At 50.9% G+C, this 20,864-nt stretch overlaps 1 protein-coding gene and 1 long non-coding RNA gene across 3 annotated transcripts; one reads left to right on the top strand and one right to left on the bottom strand.

Annotated features, from left to right (window-relative positions):
* Positions 1 to 1,355: 1,355 nt before the first annotated feature.
* Positions 1,356 to 15,429, bottom strand: Haao (3-hydroxyanthranilate 3,4-dioxygenase). 2 transcript variants are annotated; one of them, NM_020076.2, is given in 10 exon segments: positions 1,358 to 1,739; positions 1,844 to 1,926; positions 2,394 to 2,462; positions 3,611 to 3,756; positions 4,006 to 4,049; positions 4,310 to 4,399; positions 7,159 to 7,265; positions 7,544 to 7,627; positions 11,741 to 11,819; positions 14,276 to 14,443. In NM_020076.2, coding segments are annotated over 10 exon segments (861 nt in total). In that variant the 5' UTR covers positions 14,356 to 14,443; the 3' UTR covers positions 1,358 to 1,660.
* Positions 13,883 to 19,047, top strand: LOC148005056 (uncharacterized). Its single transcript, XR_015622725.1, has 2 exons — positions 13,883 to 14,102; positions 17,617 to 19,047. It is a non-coding gene; the product is annotated as an uncharacterized LOC148005056 (long non-coding RNA).
* Positions 19,048 to 20,864: the final 1,817 nt, after the last annotated feature.

Below are 20,864 nucleotides of genomic sequence, written 5' to 3'. Positions count from 1 at the left end.
TACCTCTGTTTTAAGAGCCTTTCCCTAAAGCCCAGGCTTCCTCACTCGTCTCTGAGGCCTTCTTCCCTTTTCTGCCATTCAGCTACACGTCTGGCCCAGCTCAAATGGCAGCTGTTGAGATTCACAGCCAGCTTGCTTGCTCGCTTTGGGGGTTTCTCTTTTAAATGCTAATAAAATTGTCATCCTTGGTAAAATCCTTCGTGGAGAGCTGTGAAGAGAAAATGAGGGAGCCTGGTTGTCCTTTCCTGACAGATGGAGCCATCCCTTCTGTGTTCTGACCCCTACAGCATTTCTAGACATAACCTGTTTTCTTCCCAGGTCTGGGACAGAGAAGCACACAGGTGCCACTGAGCATGGACCAGGCCACCCCTGGACAGTAGACATTTGAAGGAACCAGTGTGGCCCTTCTTCGCTTACAGGGAAGGCTTCAGGATTGGAAGACAGGTGCTGATGTCACATCCTTTGGGGCCAGAAAGCCCCCTGAGCAAAGTCAGGTCCCCTCTGCTCTTCGGTGGAGTGTGTCAGAGCAGTGAGCCACCAGGCCAGGTTAGGGAAACAGAGCTCTAGTTCCCTTTTCTCGAGGAAGCTCTGCCTCTAAGCCTAGGCTTGTTCTGTGCAGATGCAGGCTCAGTATTGTCAGCTTCTCACTGGAGTCCCTCCCTTAGCCCAGGCTGCCCAGGAAGGCTGTGCATGCTACAGATGTCTCACGTGTCATTCCTCCACTTGTAGGAGCTATGACAGTGGTTACTGTTGCGATAAATTCTCCAAACCAAATAAGCCCAAGTAATGAAAACACAGCTCAGTTAATATGAAAACAAGCTATGCCTAGATTGGGCAGATCTGCCACTACACTGCTCTATTCCCCTGGCTGTGAGATCCCTTAGAACTCACAGTTTCTCCAGGCCACGGGCTTCAGCTCCATCTTCCTTCCACCGCCTCTCTCCCTCTCCCTCTCCCTCTCCCTCTCCCTCTCCCTCTCCCTCTCCCTCTCCCTCTCCCTCTCCCTCTCCCTCTCCCTCTCCCTCTCCCTCTCCCCCACTTCAGCCTCACCTTCCTTTCCCCTGCCCAATCACTGGCTCTGGCCTTTATTTTACAAGTTAAAATGGTGAGAAGGTTCTGATGAACTCCCCCGAGTCCTGACTGCCTGACTAGGCAGCCCTTCTTGGGGAAGAAGGGAGAAAGAGACAAAGAAACCCTCTACAAACACAACAGGAGCACGTGTGGGTCAGGGTTGCACGCACAGCGAGAATCGCCCATCCCCAAGAGGGCGCTCTAACTCCCTGTGGTCACTGGTGTCCCTAAGCAACACATGACAGGGGAGCACAGGTCTGCCACCTAAAACTCCCAAGCACTGGTTCAGCAGGAGGCCTTTATTGAGAGATTTCTTAGTGTTAGGCTGACAGGCGCATGAGGACGGTATGCACCTCGCTGACAGTGTAGGGCTGTTAGGAGAGAGGGGAACTACTGGTGTCCTAGGAATCCCCTCTGCATCCTGAGCTAAGCATGACAGCAGGGTGGATGCCAGTGACAGCCCACGATCACGGAGGGGCCCTGTCAATGTCCACGGAGATGTCATGAGGCTGAAAGAGCTGTCTGGAAAGGGCAGCTGTCAGGACAGCACTCAGGCACCCTGTGGCTGCTTTGGGCCCACACAGAAGGGTCACCCCAGTGGCTTCTTACAGGCAGGGTCTTGTGTCACAGACAAGGCCACAGAGCCTTGCACTCGCTCCCACATGTACCTGTGGGGACACAGATTATAAAGAGTCACTCAAGACCAGGGCCCGAAGGTTCCAGGGAAAGGGGGTCAGTCTCATGGTTTCAGAAAGTCCTGTCATATACTCACGAGAACCCAGCGGGCACCAGCAGGCTGTCATCTGGGGCCAGGGCCACACACTGTCCTCCCATTGTCACCTTAGAGGAGCCCTCCTGTGAGAGAACAGCAGAACCAAGTGGAGGCTGGTGAGGCTGAGCTCCCTGTCTCTCTCGGAATAAGAAAAAGTGTGTGTGTGTGTGTGTGTGTGTGTGTGTGTGTGTACACGTGCATGTGCACGCGCACAAGTGCGCACGTGCATGGCGGGTGTGGGGAAATAGGGGAATGGGGGAATCAGAAGCTACTCAGGGAAACAGGGGAGGGCACAGGGGGAGCAGGGGGTCCTCAGTGGTAGAGTTCTTGCCTTGCAGGAGGCCCTAAGTTCCATCCCCAACACCACAGAAACAAAACACAAACATAAAAGAGGGTGAGGGGAAGTCAGGCCCCAACTCTAGCTTTCATGCCCCTGAGTCTGCCCTGCGAGAAGGTCTGAGAGTAGGTCTCACTATGGGAGCCTGAGCCCAGAAACAACCAGTCTTCATGAATAGGAAATTGTGCCACCCTGTCCTGGGGTCCCACTTGCCAGTTGCCACAGCCACACATCTACATCCTGTCTCGGGCCTTTGCTGCTGCCTTGTCCGTGGGCGATGACCTGGTGGGAGACAAAGCAGAGTATGCTGGGATTCTGCCCCATTTGGGAGACAGTCACAACCCTGGCCCTCAACCACTGTGACCTTCAAGGGACAAGATGTGCACACTGCCACAGCCTCATCCCCATGTAACAAGCATTTGCTTGTCAGGGATCAGACTGCTCCACCCACATCCCTTTCTACCTCCTGCAAACCCTTACAACTAGCTTCACAATTCTACCCGGGGCTGGAGAGATGGCTCAGTGGTTAAGATCACAGAGGACCCAAATTCAGTTCCCAGGACCCATGTGGTCATTCATAAGCATCAGTAACTCCGGTTCCAGGGGATCTAGCGCCCTCTGCTGGCCTCCACAGGCATCATAAGCATCTGTGACTCCGGTTCCAGAGGCTCTAGCGCCCTCTGCTGGCCTCCACAGGCACCAGTCGAGCATGTGATGTGCGTACACACATGTGGGCCAACAGCGATAACCACAAGATAAACAAATCTAAAATTTTTCGTGAAAGCATTCTCTGTGCACACCACCTGCTCCAGCTATTCTCCTATGACTCTGTGTTTTCTCTGGTAGTGAGCTGTCACATGACTGATCACAGCAACTGTCTTCTTCTTACCAAAGCCTAAGGCAGCAGGAATACTAGATGAACGGCCAGCTTGTAGGGTCTCTACACATTGCTGTTCAGCCTTCCACCAAAACTCTTCCCTTCAGCTTCCAAACTTCCATGTGCCAAAAGCCCAGGGGACACCGGTAAGGGACACCCAGGAAGCTGACAGTGGACAAAGACCCTCCCACTCTAAACACAAAGTTTTCTTGGGACCATGAAGGCGCCCAGAGAATTTCAGTCACAGCAACACCCCCTCCCCACCTCTGTCTCTCTCTGTCTCTCTGTCTCTGTCTCTCTCTGTGTGTGGGGGCAAGGGGGAGGGGGAGGGGGAGAGGGAGAGAGAGATTCCCACTTCTCAGGTCAATCTCATGCCTCTGAAATCTGTGTGTGTGTGTGTGTGTGTGTGTGTGTGTGTGTGTGAGAGAGAGAGAGAGAGAGAGAGAGAGAGAGAGAGAGAGAGAGAGAGAGAGAGAGATTGATTCCCACTTCTCCACTTCTCAGGGGCTGGCTGGCTGGCTGGCTGTTGAGTGCCCCGAGTCGTATGTATTACCTGAGTCTCATAGCTGTCCCCAAACAGGCTTAGGGATGTGCCTGCCTGAAGCTCCCTGGAGTGGCTCTCCAGCCAGGCCTTCAGTGACATGGGCTCCATTACGGACCGTGTACTCAGCGGGAATGGCGGCTCCTTGAGCAGTTGGTCTGTACCAGTGACACAGTAATGAGAAGGGATCTCCAAGCTCAGCCCACCCAGCCCCAGTATAGCCAGGTCCCAGAAGCCTCAACTTATAGCCAGTACAGGACGTGGGTGCAGCCTAAGGACTGAGCAGCTGTATGAGGTGCTGCTTGGTGTTGCCTGCTCAGTACTTTGATTACTAGGCAGAGGGTTTGGGAAGAAGCTCCCAGGACCAAGTTAGGGAGGGAGGGAAGGAGAAAAGGGAGGAACCTCACCAGGGTTGGGCTTTCCTGTTCGGTACTGCTCAGAGTGGAAGAACCTGCAGGGACCAGCAGAGGGGACGGAATGATGGCATTCCTGTTAGATGCCAGTGAGGTATACACCACACTCAGGAGCCAGTACACACTCATAGACCCTCACAGGACTTCATTACCCATCATGCTTCCCTCCCAACCCTGCAGAGCAGCTTATCCCATCCTGGAGGCGGGAGATTCTTTTTAACTCCCACCCTGATGGCTCCAGACCAAGAGGGCATTGCAAAACTGAAGGACAGTGAGGGAGGGCCAAGCGGGAACTTACTCTTGGATGATGGGGGCTAACTGCGTCCCAAGGTCCTTACAGTGGAACCATTTCTCGAAGAGGACATCCTCAGTGTCGCCCACATAGTACCTGCCAAAACAGAGGTCAAGGGAGTCCACTCTCTATCTGGGCAGCTTTGGGGCAGCCTGGGCAGGCCAGTCTCTGCTTGAGGGCCCCTTACCGAACCCATGCACTGCAAAGCTAAGCTGCTTTTGTTACTCTTTGTTAGCACGGCCTGGGAACACACTTACACCGGGTGTGTGCGAACCAGGCAGAACTTGGGCTGGGATGACAGGGATCACACAGCCTGTGTACGTGGTGGAGCAGGCTCAAGACAGAGGCTTAGAGAGCACTTCAACGAAAGGAAGTTGAAGCCTAGCCTGAACCTTGGACAGGCAGCTGGAAGGGTGACTGTCTGTTCTTCGGGCTCTAGGTGAGCCCCAGACGTCAGAAACATACACAGAAATGTCAGCAGCCAGTGCAGCACCCCCACCTCCCACTCCCTGACCCCTACATCTCCCATCCCCATGAGGGATTCTTCTGTCTTGGAGGTCGGAGGTCACCTCTGCTGCTTAGAACTGGAGCACAGCTCTGACCTTCTCTGGCACACACAGCCTTCAGTCACCCCTGCCACCTATGTCCCCATGAGCAGGGAGCACGTGGACAGACACCTCTTACCCTTATGCAAGTAGCACAAGGGAGGTGCTGGGAGCAACCGTCACCAGAAAACCTAATCTCTGCCTCCGTCTCAGATCAGCCCAGTTCTTTCTACCCCTTGACTCTCGGCAGAAAAGCAGGGACAGCTCTAAGGAGACAGAGGCCATATCATGCATCCACTCGGCTTCTAACCTGGGATGGAGCTGGCTACCAGAAAGCTTCATTATGGGGCTGAAGTGCCCTCAGGAACGGTCTTCAGGGTGGTATTTTAATGCCGAGTTCCTGGCTTTTATTAAAGGTCAAAAGCAGCCAGATGAAATCTGTTATTGAATTTGCTGTAAAACGTTACTGAGGACACCAATATCTCACTAGAGCCTCCTCCAGAGAGCACCTCAGAGAGATTCCTTTTAGAAGCCCTGCTATCTGCCTATTCAACAGGCCGTTATGCCGTAGTCTATGGTGCAGCCATCAGTGTGTGTGTGTGTGTGTGTGTGTGTGTGTAATTTTCAACAATCTGAGAGATACTTGTGGATTTTCCAGTGGGCATGTGGCTTCAGTTATGCAAACGGGGTGAACTGTCAAAGTCTGAAGTACCTCAGGATTTGGTTTTTCTTACATTTATTTATCCAGGGAGGGGCACGCATGCCCTCACATGGGTTGTGGAGGTCAGAGGACAATTTTCAAAAGTTCTCGCCTTCCACCACGCGGATCCCCAGGCTCAAGCTCAGGCCCCGAGGCTTGGCAGCTGGAGCAGTGGCGCCCTTACATCGAGCACTCCTGTTGGCTCCAGCATCAATTCTTCATTTAAACTAAAGACAACAGAACTTAAACCCATGCATGCAACAAGACTGGAGGCTTGTGAGGGGAAGGCCACGTCTTCATGTCTAACTGGAGCCTGACAAAGGATCTTTGTTTCTGTGTTTTAATTACTTGTTTTCTTGGGAGGCACAAGAGGAATAAAATTAAATTCACAAACCATAAAAATCCTCCCTTAAGTGGCAGGTGATTTTAATTTAGTTCACTTCAGATTCTTATGTTTCTAGGCTGTGAGAGGGGATATGTATGATCTGGACTCATTAAAAAAGGAGTGTTTCAAATGCCCATTATAACAGAAGGTATCAGGCAAGGAATTTTGATTCTGGTAACTTACTGAGAAATGTAGTTTTCTTTGAAAAAAATCAAAGCATAGTTGAAGAAAAATCTTTGGTTTTTGGAGTCTGGAGAATTTCCTTCTTTCAGAGCTTAATAGTCTAGCCCAATGGTTCTCACCCTTCCTAACGCCAGGACCCTTTAATACAGTTCCTCATACTGTGGTCACCCCTCACCCCCACACCATAAACTTACTTTGTTGCTACTTCGTGACTGGAAATGTTGCTACTGTTAGGAATTGTAATGTCAATGGTTTCCCGTGGTCTTAGGCGACCTCTGGGAAAAGGTTGAGAACTGCTGGTCTAAAGAGGGATGGGGGTAGGGAGCAGGACGGAGTCTGACTTTATTCTCCAGGGCTGGTTCTTCCGCCCTTGCTGATCCAGTATGCGTGTGTTTCTCTGTATTGCCACATGTAGCTAGTTTCTTTACCTGGGCCTAGTTTCTTCTCCAGTAACTAACAGAGCACAGCTCTAGCATGCACAAGGCCCGAGGTTCAATCCCCAGAGTTTCAAGAAGAGCAGATAGGAAGCACCCTTAACCCCTAGCCAGTATTATAGAGTAATAAATACACACGGCAGCCCCTAGCTGGTGCCTGGAACACAGATGTCGCTGGCCAGATGTCCACGCTCATTGTGAACTGGGGTAGAGACACAAGTACAGAGGCACGGGCCAAGGACAATTTCTGCAGGCCCAGGCGGCTAGCAGCTGCAGTGTTTGCCGTATCAGGACATGTGGCTTTTGGGTTCCTCCATTCTCCCTGTCTGTACTCACCCCTCCCTACCACAAGGCTCCTAGCTGACCTGCAGGTCCAGCCGGAGTCTTCATGTGCACCAGAGACCACCTCCTCCCCTCATCATCAAACCCACTCTCCCTCTCTGGTCAGTCAGCAAATCCAGGGTCTCCATTACCTCCTGTCACCAAGCCCTCTAGTCTCTTGGTGGCCAGGAAGTACTTTCTTGAGTCTTATCAGCCATTCTTCCTGCTATACTTTTGAACGATCCCCTCTGCTGTTAGCTCTCTGATGACCACACATGAGCAATTACCTCAGCCCATCCAGCTCGGTCTCCATTCGCCTTCTCTCAATCACCAGGCCCATGGTGTTGGCAAACCTCTGCGGGGAGTGGGGCACCCTGGCAGGCAGGAGGAATATCTGCGAGGGTGGAGAACTGGGGTCCAGCAAGACTGCCATCTCTTAAGGTGACCTGGGTGCCTCTAACACACTGGGTGACCCACAGGGCAGCAGGGAGCTCTGCCTGTCCACCCTGGAGCCCACTCTCTGCCAGCCCCTACCCTAAGACCATGGGAGACCTGAGGGACTGTTGACCTGGGCTCAGAAAGGGGGAGCCCTGAGGATGGGCAGGGAAAGCAGCCTGGGTGGGTCTCTGCTCTGATGTCCTTTGCCTTTCTTTCCCCTGGGGTCAGCCTCACCTCTCCCTGTCGTATAACCACATCCCGGTGTTCTCCTTGCTCGAGGACTCGGAGCACCATGTCTCCCTCCAGCTGGTAAAACACCTGTGGGAAAACCAAGAACCCAGACCTCCCAGCTACATCCTTTAGGTCCTTAACTTCTGTCCAGGACCTGAACTCTGACCAGAAAACCAGAAAAGCTTCCTGAAGGCCTCAGGGCTTATGAATAGCCCCAGCACCCCTGATGTGAAGCCCCTGAACCCCTTGGCCCAGGCCACAGACAAGAAAGTTGGAGACGTACAGGGGTCTGTATATCTGGAACTGTAAATCTGGAACATGTAGGTGATCATCAGATTACCCAAGGTGCAACGGCAGGTGCCTGGCTGGCAGGAAGGATGTGGAAGGCTGGTGAGACCCTGAAGAACGCAGTGACACAGCCCTGGAGATAAGCCTTAGCTTAGGCAGGGCATTTTCATGTACACCAGAAATCTTATAAGCCCAGCATGAACATTACTAGACCCATTCTGAAGAAAGGAAAGCTGAGGCCCAAAGCAGCTGGTCTAAGCTGGTGAGTCCTGGAGTTGCAGTTGGGATCGTAGCCTGTGTAGCTCTGGGGCCCTGTGCATTTCTCCAGCCATTAAGATGCTCTGGCACTGTGCTGTGGCAGATGACAGCCGAGGCTGATGGGCTTGGTGGCTGGGCTCTCTCTAGGGCTCCTATTAAATTTTCTATTCTCTCCTAATCAGTAACTTATGAGCTGAACATACGACCCGCGTCTTTAATTGGCAGAAAGATTGCCTTGAGTTTGAGGCCAGCCTGGGCTATCGAGACCTTGCCTTAAAAAGTGAAGCGAACCAAAAATTATTCCCAGAGGGTCGTAATTTACATAGCATAGGTGACAGCGTTCAGGTTCTGAGTGAGGGAAAACAGACTTGCTATGTTTTCTACAGTGAATAGTATTTACTTTCATTAATAAAAACAAGCCATAGATTTGAAGATGCAGCTCCCTGGCAGAATGTCTGTTATGTCATATGTATGAGGCTCTGAGTCTAATCTCCTAGAAAACACACACACACACATACTCATACACACACTCACACACACTCATACACACACTCACACACACACTTATACACACACACTCATACACACACACTCACACACACACTCACACACACTCACACACACTCACACACTCACACACACTCACACACTCATAAAACACACTCACACACACTCATACACACACTCACACACACTCATACACACACTCATACACACACACTCATACACACACACTCATACACACACACAATCATATACACACACTCACACACACATGCACACACACTCACACATACACTCATACACACACTCACACACACTCATACACACACTCACACACTCACACACATACACACACTCACACACACTCATACACACACTCACACACTCACACACATACACACACTCACACACACACACTCTCACACACACATACACACACACACACACACACACACACACCTTATATGTTATTTTCCCCACCCCTTATATGTTATTTAATACAAATCAGGAAAGTCTACTAGGTTTCTTTATAGGAAGCGAGAGAGAGAGAGAGAGAGAGAGAGAGAGAGAGAGAGAGAGAGAGAGAGAGAGAGAGATCAGTCCCTAGTATAAGTCTTGGGTTCTTTCATGATGGAAGAGAAGGGACCCCAGAGTTATGGGGAGGTGCTGCAAATGTCAGCTTGGAGAAAGGGGCCAGATTCAAACCTTTTCTGGGCTGACAATAAGTTATTGATAGCCATTGATCAAAACTAGAAGGCAGCAGTGGGATGGTCCTGATTTGTTCCCTGCCTAGAGGCCTTCTCTGTGATGAGGGCAGGCCTGTCCTGCAGCACAGGACATAACCCTGACAGCAGAAAATCACCAATAACCCCAGGCAATCCAAAAAGAATTATGTTCCTTGGGAAGTGAATGACGTTTGAGACATAGGGCTAGCTGGAAGATTAAGTGTACCGGCTCACACAGATATTAAATTGAGTCTGGCTTCTGTGACCTGGGAAGGACTCACTGGTAGAGGAGCCAGCAACAGGTAAGGACCCGCAGCTATGAAGTACCTACTCTGTACACATTGTCTTTTCCCATAGGCACAGCTATTGTTCCATGTGCTACGAGAAAAGGCTCAGCCCAAGGGCACAGGGTATGGGTCTGTCTGGCCGTACAACCTGCCAGAGGAATGTCTCCCTCTCAGCCTACTGTCTTCATTCTTGACAATCAACAGAGAAAGTGGGCTTGAGTGGTGGGTGGGTCCAGGGCCCCTAAGGGCCATGGCAGAGGCTACAGCTCAACCAGTGCAGGCAGCACCAGATGTGCTTGAAACATCTCTCAGAGTGATTGCTCAGGCTCTGGGTGAGGACAGGCAAGGACAAAGAGGATACTGACCCTCTGCTTACTCAGGCTGCCCAGGGACACCGGAGGACCAAACCCTGCCCTTCTACTAAACAGCAGGTCCAAACACTGTAGACCTACCTCCAGCCAGACTTCTCTACGATACCAAGTGGCCCTCCTCATCGAAGTCAGCCCTGCCCACCAGCCGAATCCCAATATGTTCTGGCCCAGGACTCGTGAATGTGGTTTTACTTAGGGTTATCAATGTTTTGATAACAGGGAAGGAACCTGGAGGCAGGAGATGATACATGCTTGCCTCTCATGGCTTGCTCAACCTGCTTTTTATAGAACCCAGGACCTCTAGCCTAGGGATTGCAACACCCATAGTGGGCTGGGTCAGCCTTCCACATCTTATGGAGGCCCTATTTCAACTGAGGCTCCCTCCTCTCCAATGACTCTAACATAAAAGTCAGCTGGCACAGACACATATACACTTGAGCAGCGCGGAGAGACAGAGCCTCAGCCCAGCAAGAGCAAAGGAGATGGACAATGGGGGACAGGCAGGGTGGACGCTGACACCAGGCCTAACTGTCGAGTGGAGATGAGGCTGCTTGCCAAGCACTAAAGTCTACCTGGGTCTCAGGCATCTCTAGCCATGCAGCTCTAGCCCATCTCTCTCTGTAGTTCAGATTCTCCTCACAGGAGATCAGTTTTGAGGGAGGTGTTCAATGGCCACGAGAAGGTCAAGGTGTGTAGAACTGGTTCCGCTCAGCTCTGGCCACTGCTGCAGGCCATCATCCTCTGCCTGCTGTTCTGGTGCCCTTAGTATTTGCTGACAGAGAATTCTCCAGGCTTCACAGGGAGCAACCATAGTTGGTGCTGGGAATGTCAGTGATGGGGTGGAGGCCCAAAACCCAGAACCAGGCTTTCCAGAAAATAAGGGGCAATTCACAGTGGCCCTTTCCCAGCACATCCTGATATGTACTATGTCTATGTCACTCAGGAGTGTCAGGGTCGTTGTCGTCATCTCCTTCTCTCCTCCTCTTCCTCCTCCCCTTCCTCCTCTTCCTCCTCTTCTTCCCTTCCTCCTCTTTCTTCTTCCCTCTTTCCTTTTTTTCCTTTTCGTCCTCGTCCCCTTCTCTTTTCTTCATCCTCTCCCCTTCCTCCTCCTCTTTCTTCTACTTCTTCCTCTCCTTCCTCCTCCTCCTTCCAGACACGTTTTCACTTTTGTAGCCTAGTTCTCCTTGAACTCCTGATCCTCTTTGCCTGCCAAGTGCAGGATTACAGACGTGCACTCTCACCCTCAGATTTTGCTTTTTAAATAGAGCTTCAGTGAGCAAGGGTGGCAGCACAGGATTTAGTGCAGACTCCAGGTCACAGAAGTCCTAGCAGCTTGGGGCCTGTTGCCTCTAGTAGTAAAACAGGCCCACCCAGTCCCAACTCCTTCAGTACTACCCACACTCTACCTCCCACGTTGCCTTTCTGTCTCCCATTTCTCCTCCACCTCCTTGTGTCCTCAGAAAATTTACTCCTTGTGTGAAGGAGAGGGAGAACCTGGTTCTGGGGTCAAAGGACGATGGAATCCCTCAGAGTTCGTGTCTCATGTGAGGACCAATTATATGTGGAGAGGGAGCACCACATGTGCACGAAGTGGGGATCCCGCAGCCTCCTCAGTAGAGATCTCCAGGCACAAGGCAGGTACCCCCACCCCAATTCTAAGGCAATGATTTTCCCTTCCTCTGAGAGGTGCTTTTCTCTGGGCCACTCACTCCAGCCCTAGGAAATGTCTACTCCCCCCACCCTCCAAGGGTGAGCAGCACGGCCTACCTCCTCTCCCTCTTCAATGTGATAATCCTTCCTGGTGTTGGGGCCTCCGACGAACATGATTTTGAGCTGCTCCTGGTGCCTGCAGTACAGAGGCAAGAAGAGGACCTGAATCAACTCCTGGGAAGGAGGGGGGAAAGCAGGAACCTGTGGGGACAGGAAGAGGTCTGGTACACACATCTGGGAGAAGCAGTCTCCTCCACCCACAATGTTCCTCATGCATTAGTGTGTTTCCATGTGTTTTTGTCTGCATGTCTGCAGACCAACAGAGAAACAGCAGATTGGCCTGTGAACCAGACTGATGATTTCTTCATGATGGGGGAGGGCCCAGCTCACTGTGGGCAGTGCCATCCCTGGGCAGGTGTTCCTGTTCTGTAAGAGAGCAGACTGAGTAAGCCATGGAGAGCAAACCAATGAGCAGCATCCTTCCATGGCTCCTGCCTCCAGGTTCCTGCCCTGGCTTCCTTCAGTGATGCTCTTAAGTGAGTGTGGAGGTCAGAGGATAACTTTTGGGAGTCAGTTCATGTCTTCAGGTCTGTGATGGCAAGTGCCCTGCCCATTGGTCCATCCCGTCAGCCATTTTTTGTGTCTTTTAATAGACTTGACTGAGGTATACTTAGACACATGCAGAAAGTTCGTGAACAAGCCCATTTGAAAACATACACCTTCCAGTCAGAGTGCACAAGTCTCTCCTGCGCTCACAGCCCTCCACCAGCTTCTCATCTCAGTACGGGTATAAGGGTTTGAATCCCAGCACTGACCCAAGCTCTCGTGTTGGAGTCCTAACCCCCAGAAGCTGGGTGTGAACCTCAGAACTTGCCTCTCTAACAGTGCTGTACATCGCGTTGTTGTGGGAGGGGAGCAGTTTTGATGAGAGAGAGAGAGAGAGAGAGAGAGAGAGAGGAGAGAGAGAGAGTGTGTGTGTCAAGGACAAGGAAAAATCGACAGTTCCTTACGATTTGCTCAGTGCTGCCTTACGACTTGCTCAGTGCAGTGTAAGTAAGGTTTTATTGGACCTTGGACGTGGAGTTTCACAGCAGGAGAGCATCTGTGAGGATGGGAGCGGACACCGGGTTCATGCATTTGTAACCAAGGAACACCACTGATACCAGCAAAGTACCGGAGAAGCTAGGGCCAGGCATGGCACAGACTCGCCACGAAAACCGTCCTCTCACTGATGGAGGTTCTCTCCAAAGGCTAGATCATAATCATTGGCATCTACAGTTCTACTTTTGTCAGTGTGCTTCCTGCGTATTCCCAACGTCCAGAGCATCGAAGTGCTCAGCAAATACCGGCTGACTAAAGCGAGGGCCTATGATGGCGATGGTTAACCTTAGGAGTAGTAGAGGGCTGGACCGCTGGTGGGGGGCAGGGCTGGAGGCGGGGCTGGAGGCGGGGCAGGCGCTACTGACCAGGCTGATGTAGATGGAACCGGATTGAAAGGAGGGAGACTGGGAGGAGTGAGAATGGGACACTGCCGACAGGGAAGAAGTAGAGGAAAGAGGCAAAAGTGATTAAAAATGATAAAGCTTCGAACTGGGGAAGGCAGCAATGATAGACGAGAAGAGGCTCCGAGGGGCCGTCATGGTTAGCTACAGGGGTGTTGCGCAGTGACCAAGAGCGTGCGTGGACTTTGTAGTCAAACTGTTCCTGGGCTTGCATGTGGACTCTGTCCCCCACTAGCTCTGTGACATTGGGAAAGTTACTTATTAAATCCCACCCCACGGGGGCTACTGTGAGACGACAAGGAGACGGTGTGAAGATAGTCTTTCCGTTAGAGGATGAGTGGCTGTAGTCATCTGGGTTGGGACACTGCCCACTGGAAATGACTTATAGCCACACAGACATGGGGACCTCAAATCCGCCAAGGTGGTGCAAGAAGCTAGGCTGTGGGATTGAGGGAGCGGAGGGGGAAGTGATGGAGGTAGAGTGAACCGCTCAGTCCTGCTGTAGGTAGAGGAGGCCTGGGAGGGTCTGGTATTTGTGTGTGTGTGTGTGACCTTGAGCCCTGAATTAAGAATCCTCAGGGCTAGGGATGTAGCTCGGTTTGGAAAAGTGATTGTCTAGCATTCACTGACTTCCACCATCAGCATCTCAGAAACAGGATGTGGTGGTACACATCTGTCATTCTAGCACTTGGGAGGCAGAAGCAGGAAGATTGGGGTGCGTGCTTCAGGGTCACCAGGCTCCGTAAGTTCTAGTCCCAAGGTGCATCGGGGCACTGGGTTGGAAAGTTGGTTTCAGCCATGGAAAGAATGTCACACCCTGCCACCTCATCTCTCACAGCTTCAGAGACACTCAAGCCAGTCTCAGAAGCCAAGACCACGGTCTCTACTGTGGTCTCCAGAAAGAGGAACGAACTGAGGTAACGAAACAAGAAACTGATAGTTTTCCCCTACCCAAAAGAGCACCAAGTGGATGGCAAACTTCTGCACCTTTCAGGGGAACTCAAGGCTAGAGGGGGAGGGGACAGCTGAGGGAGGAGGAAGAGGAATAAGAAAGGGGGTGGGTTACAGTCTCCGGTAACTGGGAACTCACATAAGCTTGTTGCAAACCGGAGGCTGAAAGGAGGCCCGATTCTCTTCTACCCAAGACTTCACTCTCACACAGCGCTCCATGGCCGGCAGGCAGGACTCTTCTGACCACAACGTGGTCGCCAGGTAATCCGGCAGTAGGAGAGCTACAATGTGCTCTGTCTCCTGTCGGCAGCCTCTTTAATTAGTTTACCAGAGGTCAAAGAGCTGAGCAATCCCCTGTGACCCTGCGGTGCGGCTCTAGGGTCTGGGCCCGCTTGCTTTGCCCCTGCGCGCAGGGCCAGCCCTCCAGAGCAGGGATCAAAAGCCCAAGAACAGACCCGCCTCCTGGGACGTGGCCAGCATCCTCCCAAAACCTAGTTGCTCCGTCCGGTTCGAGGCTGGCCTCTGGTACCTATTCGGCCCATGTACGATGCAGGATGCTGGGCTTTCCGCTTTCCAAGATGCCCCGCCCCTAAGGAAACATTGTGCTGGGAGAATAAAGATTTGAAAATCGGAGACTTTGAGCACGAGGAGAACTGAAGGCGACAGGAGCACACAGAGGCCACCACAGGATGCAATTAACACGGCATCCCGTCTCCTCCGGAGCACGGTGGTCTGACTGGGTCCGGATGTGGTTGACTAGACACTGGACTCCACATGGGTGCAGGTGCAAGACCGGAAATACCTTGTCCTCTCCTTGCTTTGCAGCCGAGGCTCTGTCCAGCTAGGCAGCCCCAGCACCTTGTAATACTGGGCAGGAAGGAAGTGCCCAGCACTGTTTTGAGAGTGAGCTCTTTACCCCTCCACTGGGACTCGAACCAGGGTCTAGGCAAACTGCCACGGAGCTTCGCTATATCCCTGACCCCTTGCATGTCTTGTTTGTATTTTGTTATTTGGTTTGGGGTTTTGAGACAAGAAATCATTTTGTAACCCAGGATCTTGGCTGTATGTAGCTGTGTAGCCGCAAACTCTTTCCTCCTGCCTCAGTGCTGGGTTTACAGATGAATGCCACCATAAACCCACAATCCCTCCCTTGCATGTTTTAATCCACACATGTGTGAGGAACTTTACAGGTGAAGATGGTTGTAGGTGTCTGTCCTACTTACAGTTTTACTGCTGTGAACAGACACCGTGACCAAGGCAACTCTTATAAAGGACACCATTTAATTGGGGTTGGCTTACAGGTTCAGAGGTTCAGTCTATTATCATCATGGTGGGAAACACGGCAGCGTGCAGGTAGACATGGTGGTGACAGAGCTGAGAGTTCTACATCTTGATCCGTAGGCAGCCTGAAGACTGTCTTCCAGGCAACTAGGAGGAGGGTCTCAAAGTCCACCCCCCACAGTGACACACTTTCTCCAACAAACCACACCTACTCCAACAAGGCCACGCCTCCTAATAGGCCACGCCCTGGGCCAAGCATGTACAAACCACCAGCGTCCTAGCCTGTCAGACTAGAGGCTCCCCAGCCAAGGTTGCACCGGGGCAGGAAACATCTAGTGTCTCCCTCGTGGCTCTCATGCCATCTTCTCTCGTCTGCAGCCTGACGTGGGCAGCATCTCCACTTGTCAGAGTTAAGAGCTCTGCTGGTGAAAGTGAACCATGGAGAGGCACTCAGCAAGCCTCTCAGCCACTAGGCAAGGACCTTCTTGTTTCCTCTCCACCACCCTCACCCCTTTCTACAGCTTTGTCTTTTCGGGTATTAATTTAGCACATTTTAGCTTAAAAGTTATCGAAGCATTTCCTTCTAGAACGAACGCTGGTTCCTAAATAACTCAAACCTTCTATGTATTTCCCATCTCCAAAGAGTCAGAGGGGGTGTAACCAAAAACCCTGGCTATGCAGGAACCTGTGACCTATGTGTCAGGCTTGTTTTAGGTTCTGTTAAATGGGGGAGGGGAGAATTGGGCAGGTGAGGAGGGGGACTGAAGGGGAGGAGGGGGGCGGGTGAAGTCACACTAAGGGGAGGGGCTACTTTCAAACCAGCAGATGTTCTGTTACTACAAAGGACAGAGTGGTAGTTACCCTGTATTTTAATTGATGCAATCAAACAATGTGAGGCTGTAAGTAGAATTTGGGGACATGAGTGCTCTAGATTCGAGCTGAGATACATACATACAGTGGGGAGAGATACCTTCTACTTTGGACTACGTGGTTAGAACACTGTTCTAGGGTACCATGGGCAGGCCTCATTATTCAGACGGCTTCAGTGTCAAGAAAACTCCAACAGTTTCCCTCTTACCCATGTGTTCTGCCATTGATTAGTCCCTGATTGATTGGGGACTTCTGGATATTGATCCTTAGTCCTTCTAGATCTTACCTGTTTGTACTAGTTGCCTTGTCTATTACTAGAGCAAAAGTGATTTATTTTGGCTCCCAGTTTGCTGGTACCCTCAATGGTGGTGAAGTCATGGTGGCGGGAAGTTGAGGTAGCCACCTATACAGTATCCACAGGCAGGAAGCGAGCACGATGAATGCTGAACAATGCTGGTGCCCAGCTCCCAGTCTCTTTACCCAGCCTGAACGGCAGCTCACAGACTATCGCCACCCACAGTAAGTGTGGGCCTTCCCAGCTCAATTAGCTAGCGACTCCCGACTCCCTCGCAGACATGTCAGGAAGCTTGTTTCCATGGTGATTGTAAATCCCATCAAGTTAATAATCAAGATCAAACATCAGGCTGCTCCCAGGTGCCACCTCTCCCCCCACCCCCACCCTGTATACAGGAGTTTATTTCAGAAGAAAACAGCATCTGCTCCAGGCTCCTAGCCCATCAAGGCCTTCCCGCTTGCTGTGTGGGGTCTTGCTCACCCCCCCCCCATTGGGTGGCACACGAAGACCTTTAGATGCCTCTAAGTTTGGTCGGACATGGCTGTGGATGACTGGCTGATCCCTTAGTCCCTCAGTAGATTGAGCTAGTGTGTCAGCAGCTCAGACATATTTGGTCTGTCTGTCTCTCTTTCTCTCTCATCAAATATTTAAGAACAAATAGCTTTCTATGAATAAAAGAAATGCTTCCTGAACTGTGTTGGTGAATAGGGGAAGACGCAAGCCAAGCCCACAGTCTTCCATTGTCCTTCACGATACAGTTCAGTCCTGTGAGCCTAAGTGTGTGGGGGGTATTTCTCCCAACTAGCACACAGGCGATCAGAGCACAGCAGTGCCTGGGGGATGTCACTCTGATCCTATCTCCAAGGATATAGCATCAGACACCACAGGATGAGGGCTCAGTCCCGTTGGGAAGAAGGTCATCAGCTACAAATTGGAATTTTGTTTTCTTTCTTTCCTTTCTTTCTTTTCAGTTACCTTCTGTTCAAAATTTTTTAAACTTTTTTTTCTCTTTTTTATTTATTCTTCTCTCGTAGGATACACGTAGACTGCAGTTTCCCTTCCCCCAACCCCCACTCCTCCCACTTCCCACCACCACCCCTCCTCTCCCCGAGATCCACTCCTCCTCCGTTTTCCTTCAGAAAAGAGCAGGCCTCCCAGGGATCGCCATTGAACATGGCTTAACAAGATGTAAAAAGACCAGCCACAAACCCGCCTATCAAGGCTGGACAAGGCAACTCAGTAGGAGGAATCGGGTCCCAGGTGCAGGCACACAGTCGGAGACAGCCCCTGCTTTCACTGGTCCCATAAAACTCCAAGCTAACGAGCATAACATAAGCAGAGAACCCAACCCAGACCCATGCGGGCTCCCCGATTGCTGCTTCCGTCTCCGTCTCCGTGAGACCTTATGAACCCTGCTTAGTTGGATCTGTGGGCGGTCTTCTCCTGGTGTCCTTGACCCCTCTGACTCCTACAATCAACAATTTAGGATTTCGGAGACTGGCTCTTGGAAGCTTTGTAATTGCTGAGCGTCTCACCTGGAACACTGCTGCCCCCCTGTGCAGAAATCTGGGCTAGCATCCTTGAGGTGTGAGGATTCATGGCAGAAAATGGCCAGAGAGGCCTGCGGTATTACGTCTGCTTAGATGCCCCAGTGAAGATGGCTGACCGGATTAGCAGAATGCAGTTTAAATCAAGCGGAATGGCTAGGACTGCAGGTCACTGAATTGGGATGGCGAGTTACACTCCAGCTAACCGAGACTTCAGCCATTAAGTGTTGCTCTGTTTTAAGTGGACTGAACCAGTCCTGAGACCTTAGCGCACCCGACATCAGGTGGGTGCCACTATTCTGACCTCAGAACCCAGCCCGTGGACCCCCACAGCTGCCATTGAAGACCTAGTTTGTAGTGTCAGGATCTGGGCAAGTTCCTAAATGCTCTAACCTTGCCTTTCAGCTTCTGTAGTGCCACTGTTCTTGCTAACTAAAGTGTGTCAACCAGGATGTGATGTTTGCACATAAAGGGCAAAGAACAGAGCCACTTGGGCTGCATGATTTGGGCAAGTTCCCCTGCAGTCGCTGGCTGGCAAGGCCTCTGTTGTGCTTTAAGAGTGTCTGTGTGGGATGAACCTAGGCCTCCTCGCACATACGTAGTAGATGTGCAGCCTGGTCTTCATGTGGGTCCCGAACAACCGGAGTGGGGCTATCCCAAAAGCTGCTGCCTGTTTAAGGGATATGTTTTTCTGCTGGGCTGGCTTGTCTGACCTCAGTAGAAGAGGATGTATCTAGCCCCACAGAGACTTGATGTGCCAGTGTGGGGGATATCCAGGAGGGGCCCCACCCACTCAGAGGAGAAGGGGATGGGGGACAGGGGAAAGGGTTGTGAGAGGGAATGACCAGGAGGGGTGCAGTGAGCAGGATGTAAAATGAATTAAAAAATAAAAGACTCTCCATGTGTTCTCTGGTGAAATACCTCTCATGAATGGGCCATGGCTGGAGTTTAAACAGATCTGGTCTGACATGTCTGGTATTTAGTAGCTGGGTCCACACATTTCATATTTAATTACTGATATAATTGTGTTGATGAAAGGAAGAAGTCCTTAATCCTATCATAGGAAATAGAGTTTAATTGAACAAAGAAAACAATACATCAGTGAGACAGCTCCAAGAACAGAGCAGGCTCTGAGAACGGCAACCAGCGTTGAATTCTGAAGGTGTTTGCAAAGCAAGGGAACCTACACACACACACACACACATACACACACACATACACACACACACACACAGACACACACACAGACACACACACACACACAGACACACACACAGACACACACACACACACACACACACACACACACACACAATCAGTAGTTAGCTGCTCAGTCCATTTCAGGGCCTCCAGGAGTCAATGATTCACAGGTCCTGCCTTTGAACTCTACCCACATTCGCTTGGTATATTGGGCCAAATGTTGGACTCCATTCCAAGTCCATGGGCCTCTGCAGATATTACGGGTAGTACTTATGCTGACATTTTGTTCTGGATTTTCCAATGGCTGTACAGAACTGGCTTTCTATTAATGCTGTGACACAAAATTAGTGGTGTAAAAATAATGCTAGTAAGCCAGGCCTGGTGGCCACAGCCTATTATCCTGGCTACGGGACATAGAGCAGCGGTTCTCAACCTTTGCAGCCCTTTAGTAGTTTCCTATGTGTTCTCTCTCTCTCTCTCTCTCTCTCTCTCTCTCTCTCTCTCTCTCCATAAAGTCCAAGAATCCAGTAGTTGCTCAGTCTACAAAGTTGGATGTCTCAGGGGGTCTTCTGTATATTCTGGAATCCCACAAAAGTAGGCTCTAATGCTGGCGAAGGGATGGATGGATGTGCTAGCAAGGGGAGGGCAAGCAGGCAAAGATAGCTTCCTTCTTCCATGTCAGCATTTCTTAGCCTGTGGAGAGCAGCCCCTTTGGAGATCGAGTGACTTACAGATTGACTGTCAGATATTCTGAATTGTGGGTATTGGCATATCCAAATAGTAGCACAATTACAGTTATGAAGTAGCAATAAAAATAATTTTATGGTTGGGGGTGGTCACTTCAACATAGGAAACCGTACTAAAGGACTGCAGCTTTAGGAAAGTTGAGGACCACTGCTGTGTCCTTACATAGACTTCCAGCAGAAGGTATGGCCCAGGTTAAAGGTGTGTCTTCCCACCTCAAGATCCAGGTAAAATGCATGCCTCTTCCCACCTCAAAGGACAAGTCTAGAAGCCAAGTCATCCACTTCAAACCAAGCAAAGTAACCTCTCACAGTGAGTCCTCCATTTCTGGACTTTGCTCATTCCAGATGTTGTCAAGTTGACGACCAGGAATAGCCATCCCAAAGGGCAAGGACTAGGTGGATTAGCAGGCACAGTCACTGAGCCTGATGACCTACATTCCGTCCCTGGGGTTAACACTGATGGAAGGAGAGAACTGACACCTGACCATCATCTTCTCACCTCCAAACACACTCTGTGGGGCAAAAACCCCAACCAACCAACCAAACAAACAAACAAAAAACCCCACAAATTAGATAAATGTATATTTTTTATTTAAATTGGGAGGGAATACAGCTCAACAATAGAACACTGGACTATTATTCACACTGCCATACAGTTAATCCCCAGTCCCTAGAACCAAAACAAAACAAGCCTCCCAATGGCCCACCACATACACCAACCTATCATCTTTAGTTCTGAAGTCTGAATGGAGCTGGAAGGTGAAAATTCAGGTGTTGCCAGAGCTGTAT

The sequence above is a fragment of the Rattus norvegicus genome, chromosome 6, assembly GCF_021556685.1.
Source record: "Rattus norvegicus strain SHRSP/BbbUtx chromosome 6, alternate assembly SHRSP_T2T, whole genome shotgun sequence".
Taxonomy (NCBI): Eukaryota; Metazoa; Chordata; class Mammalia; order Rodentia; family Muridae; genus Rattus; species Rattus norvegicus.
The sequence above is the reverse complement of the archived record's forward strand: the minus strand, read 5'-3'. Positions and strand labels throughout refer to the sequence as shown.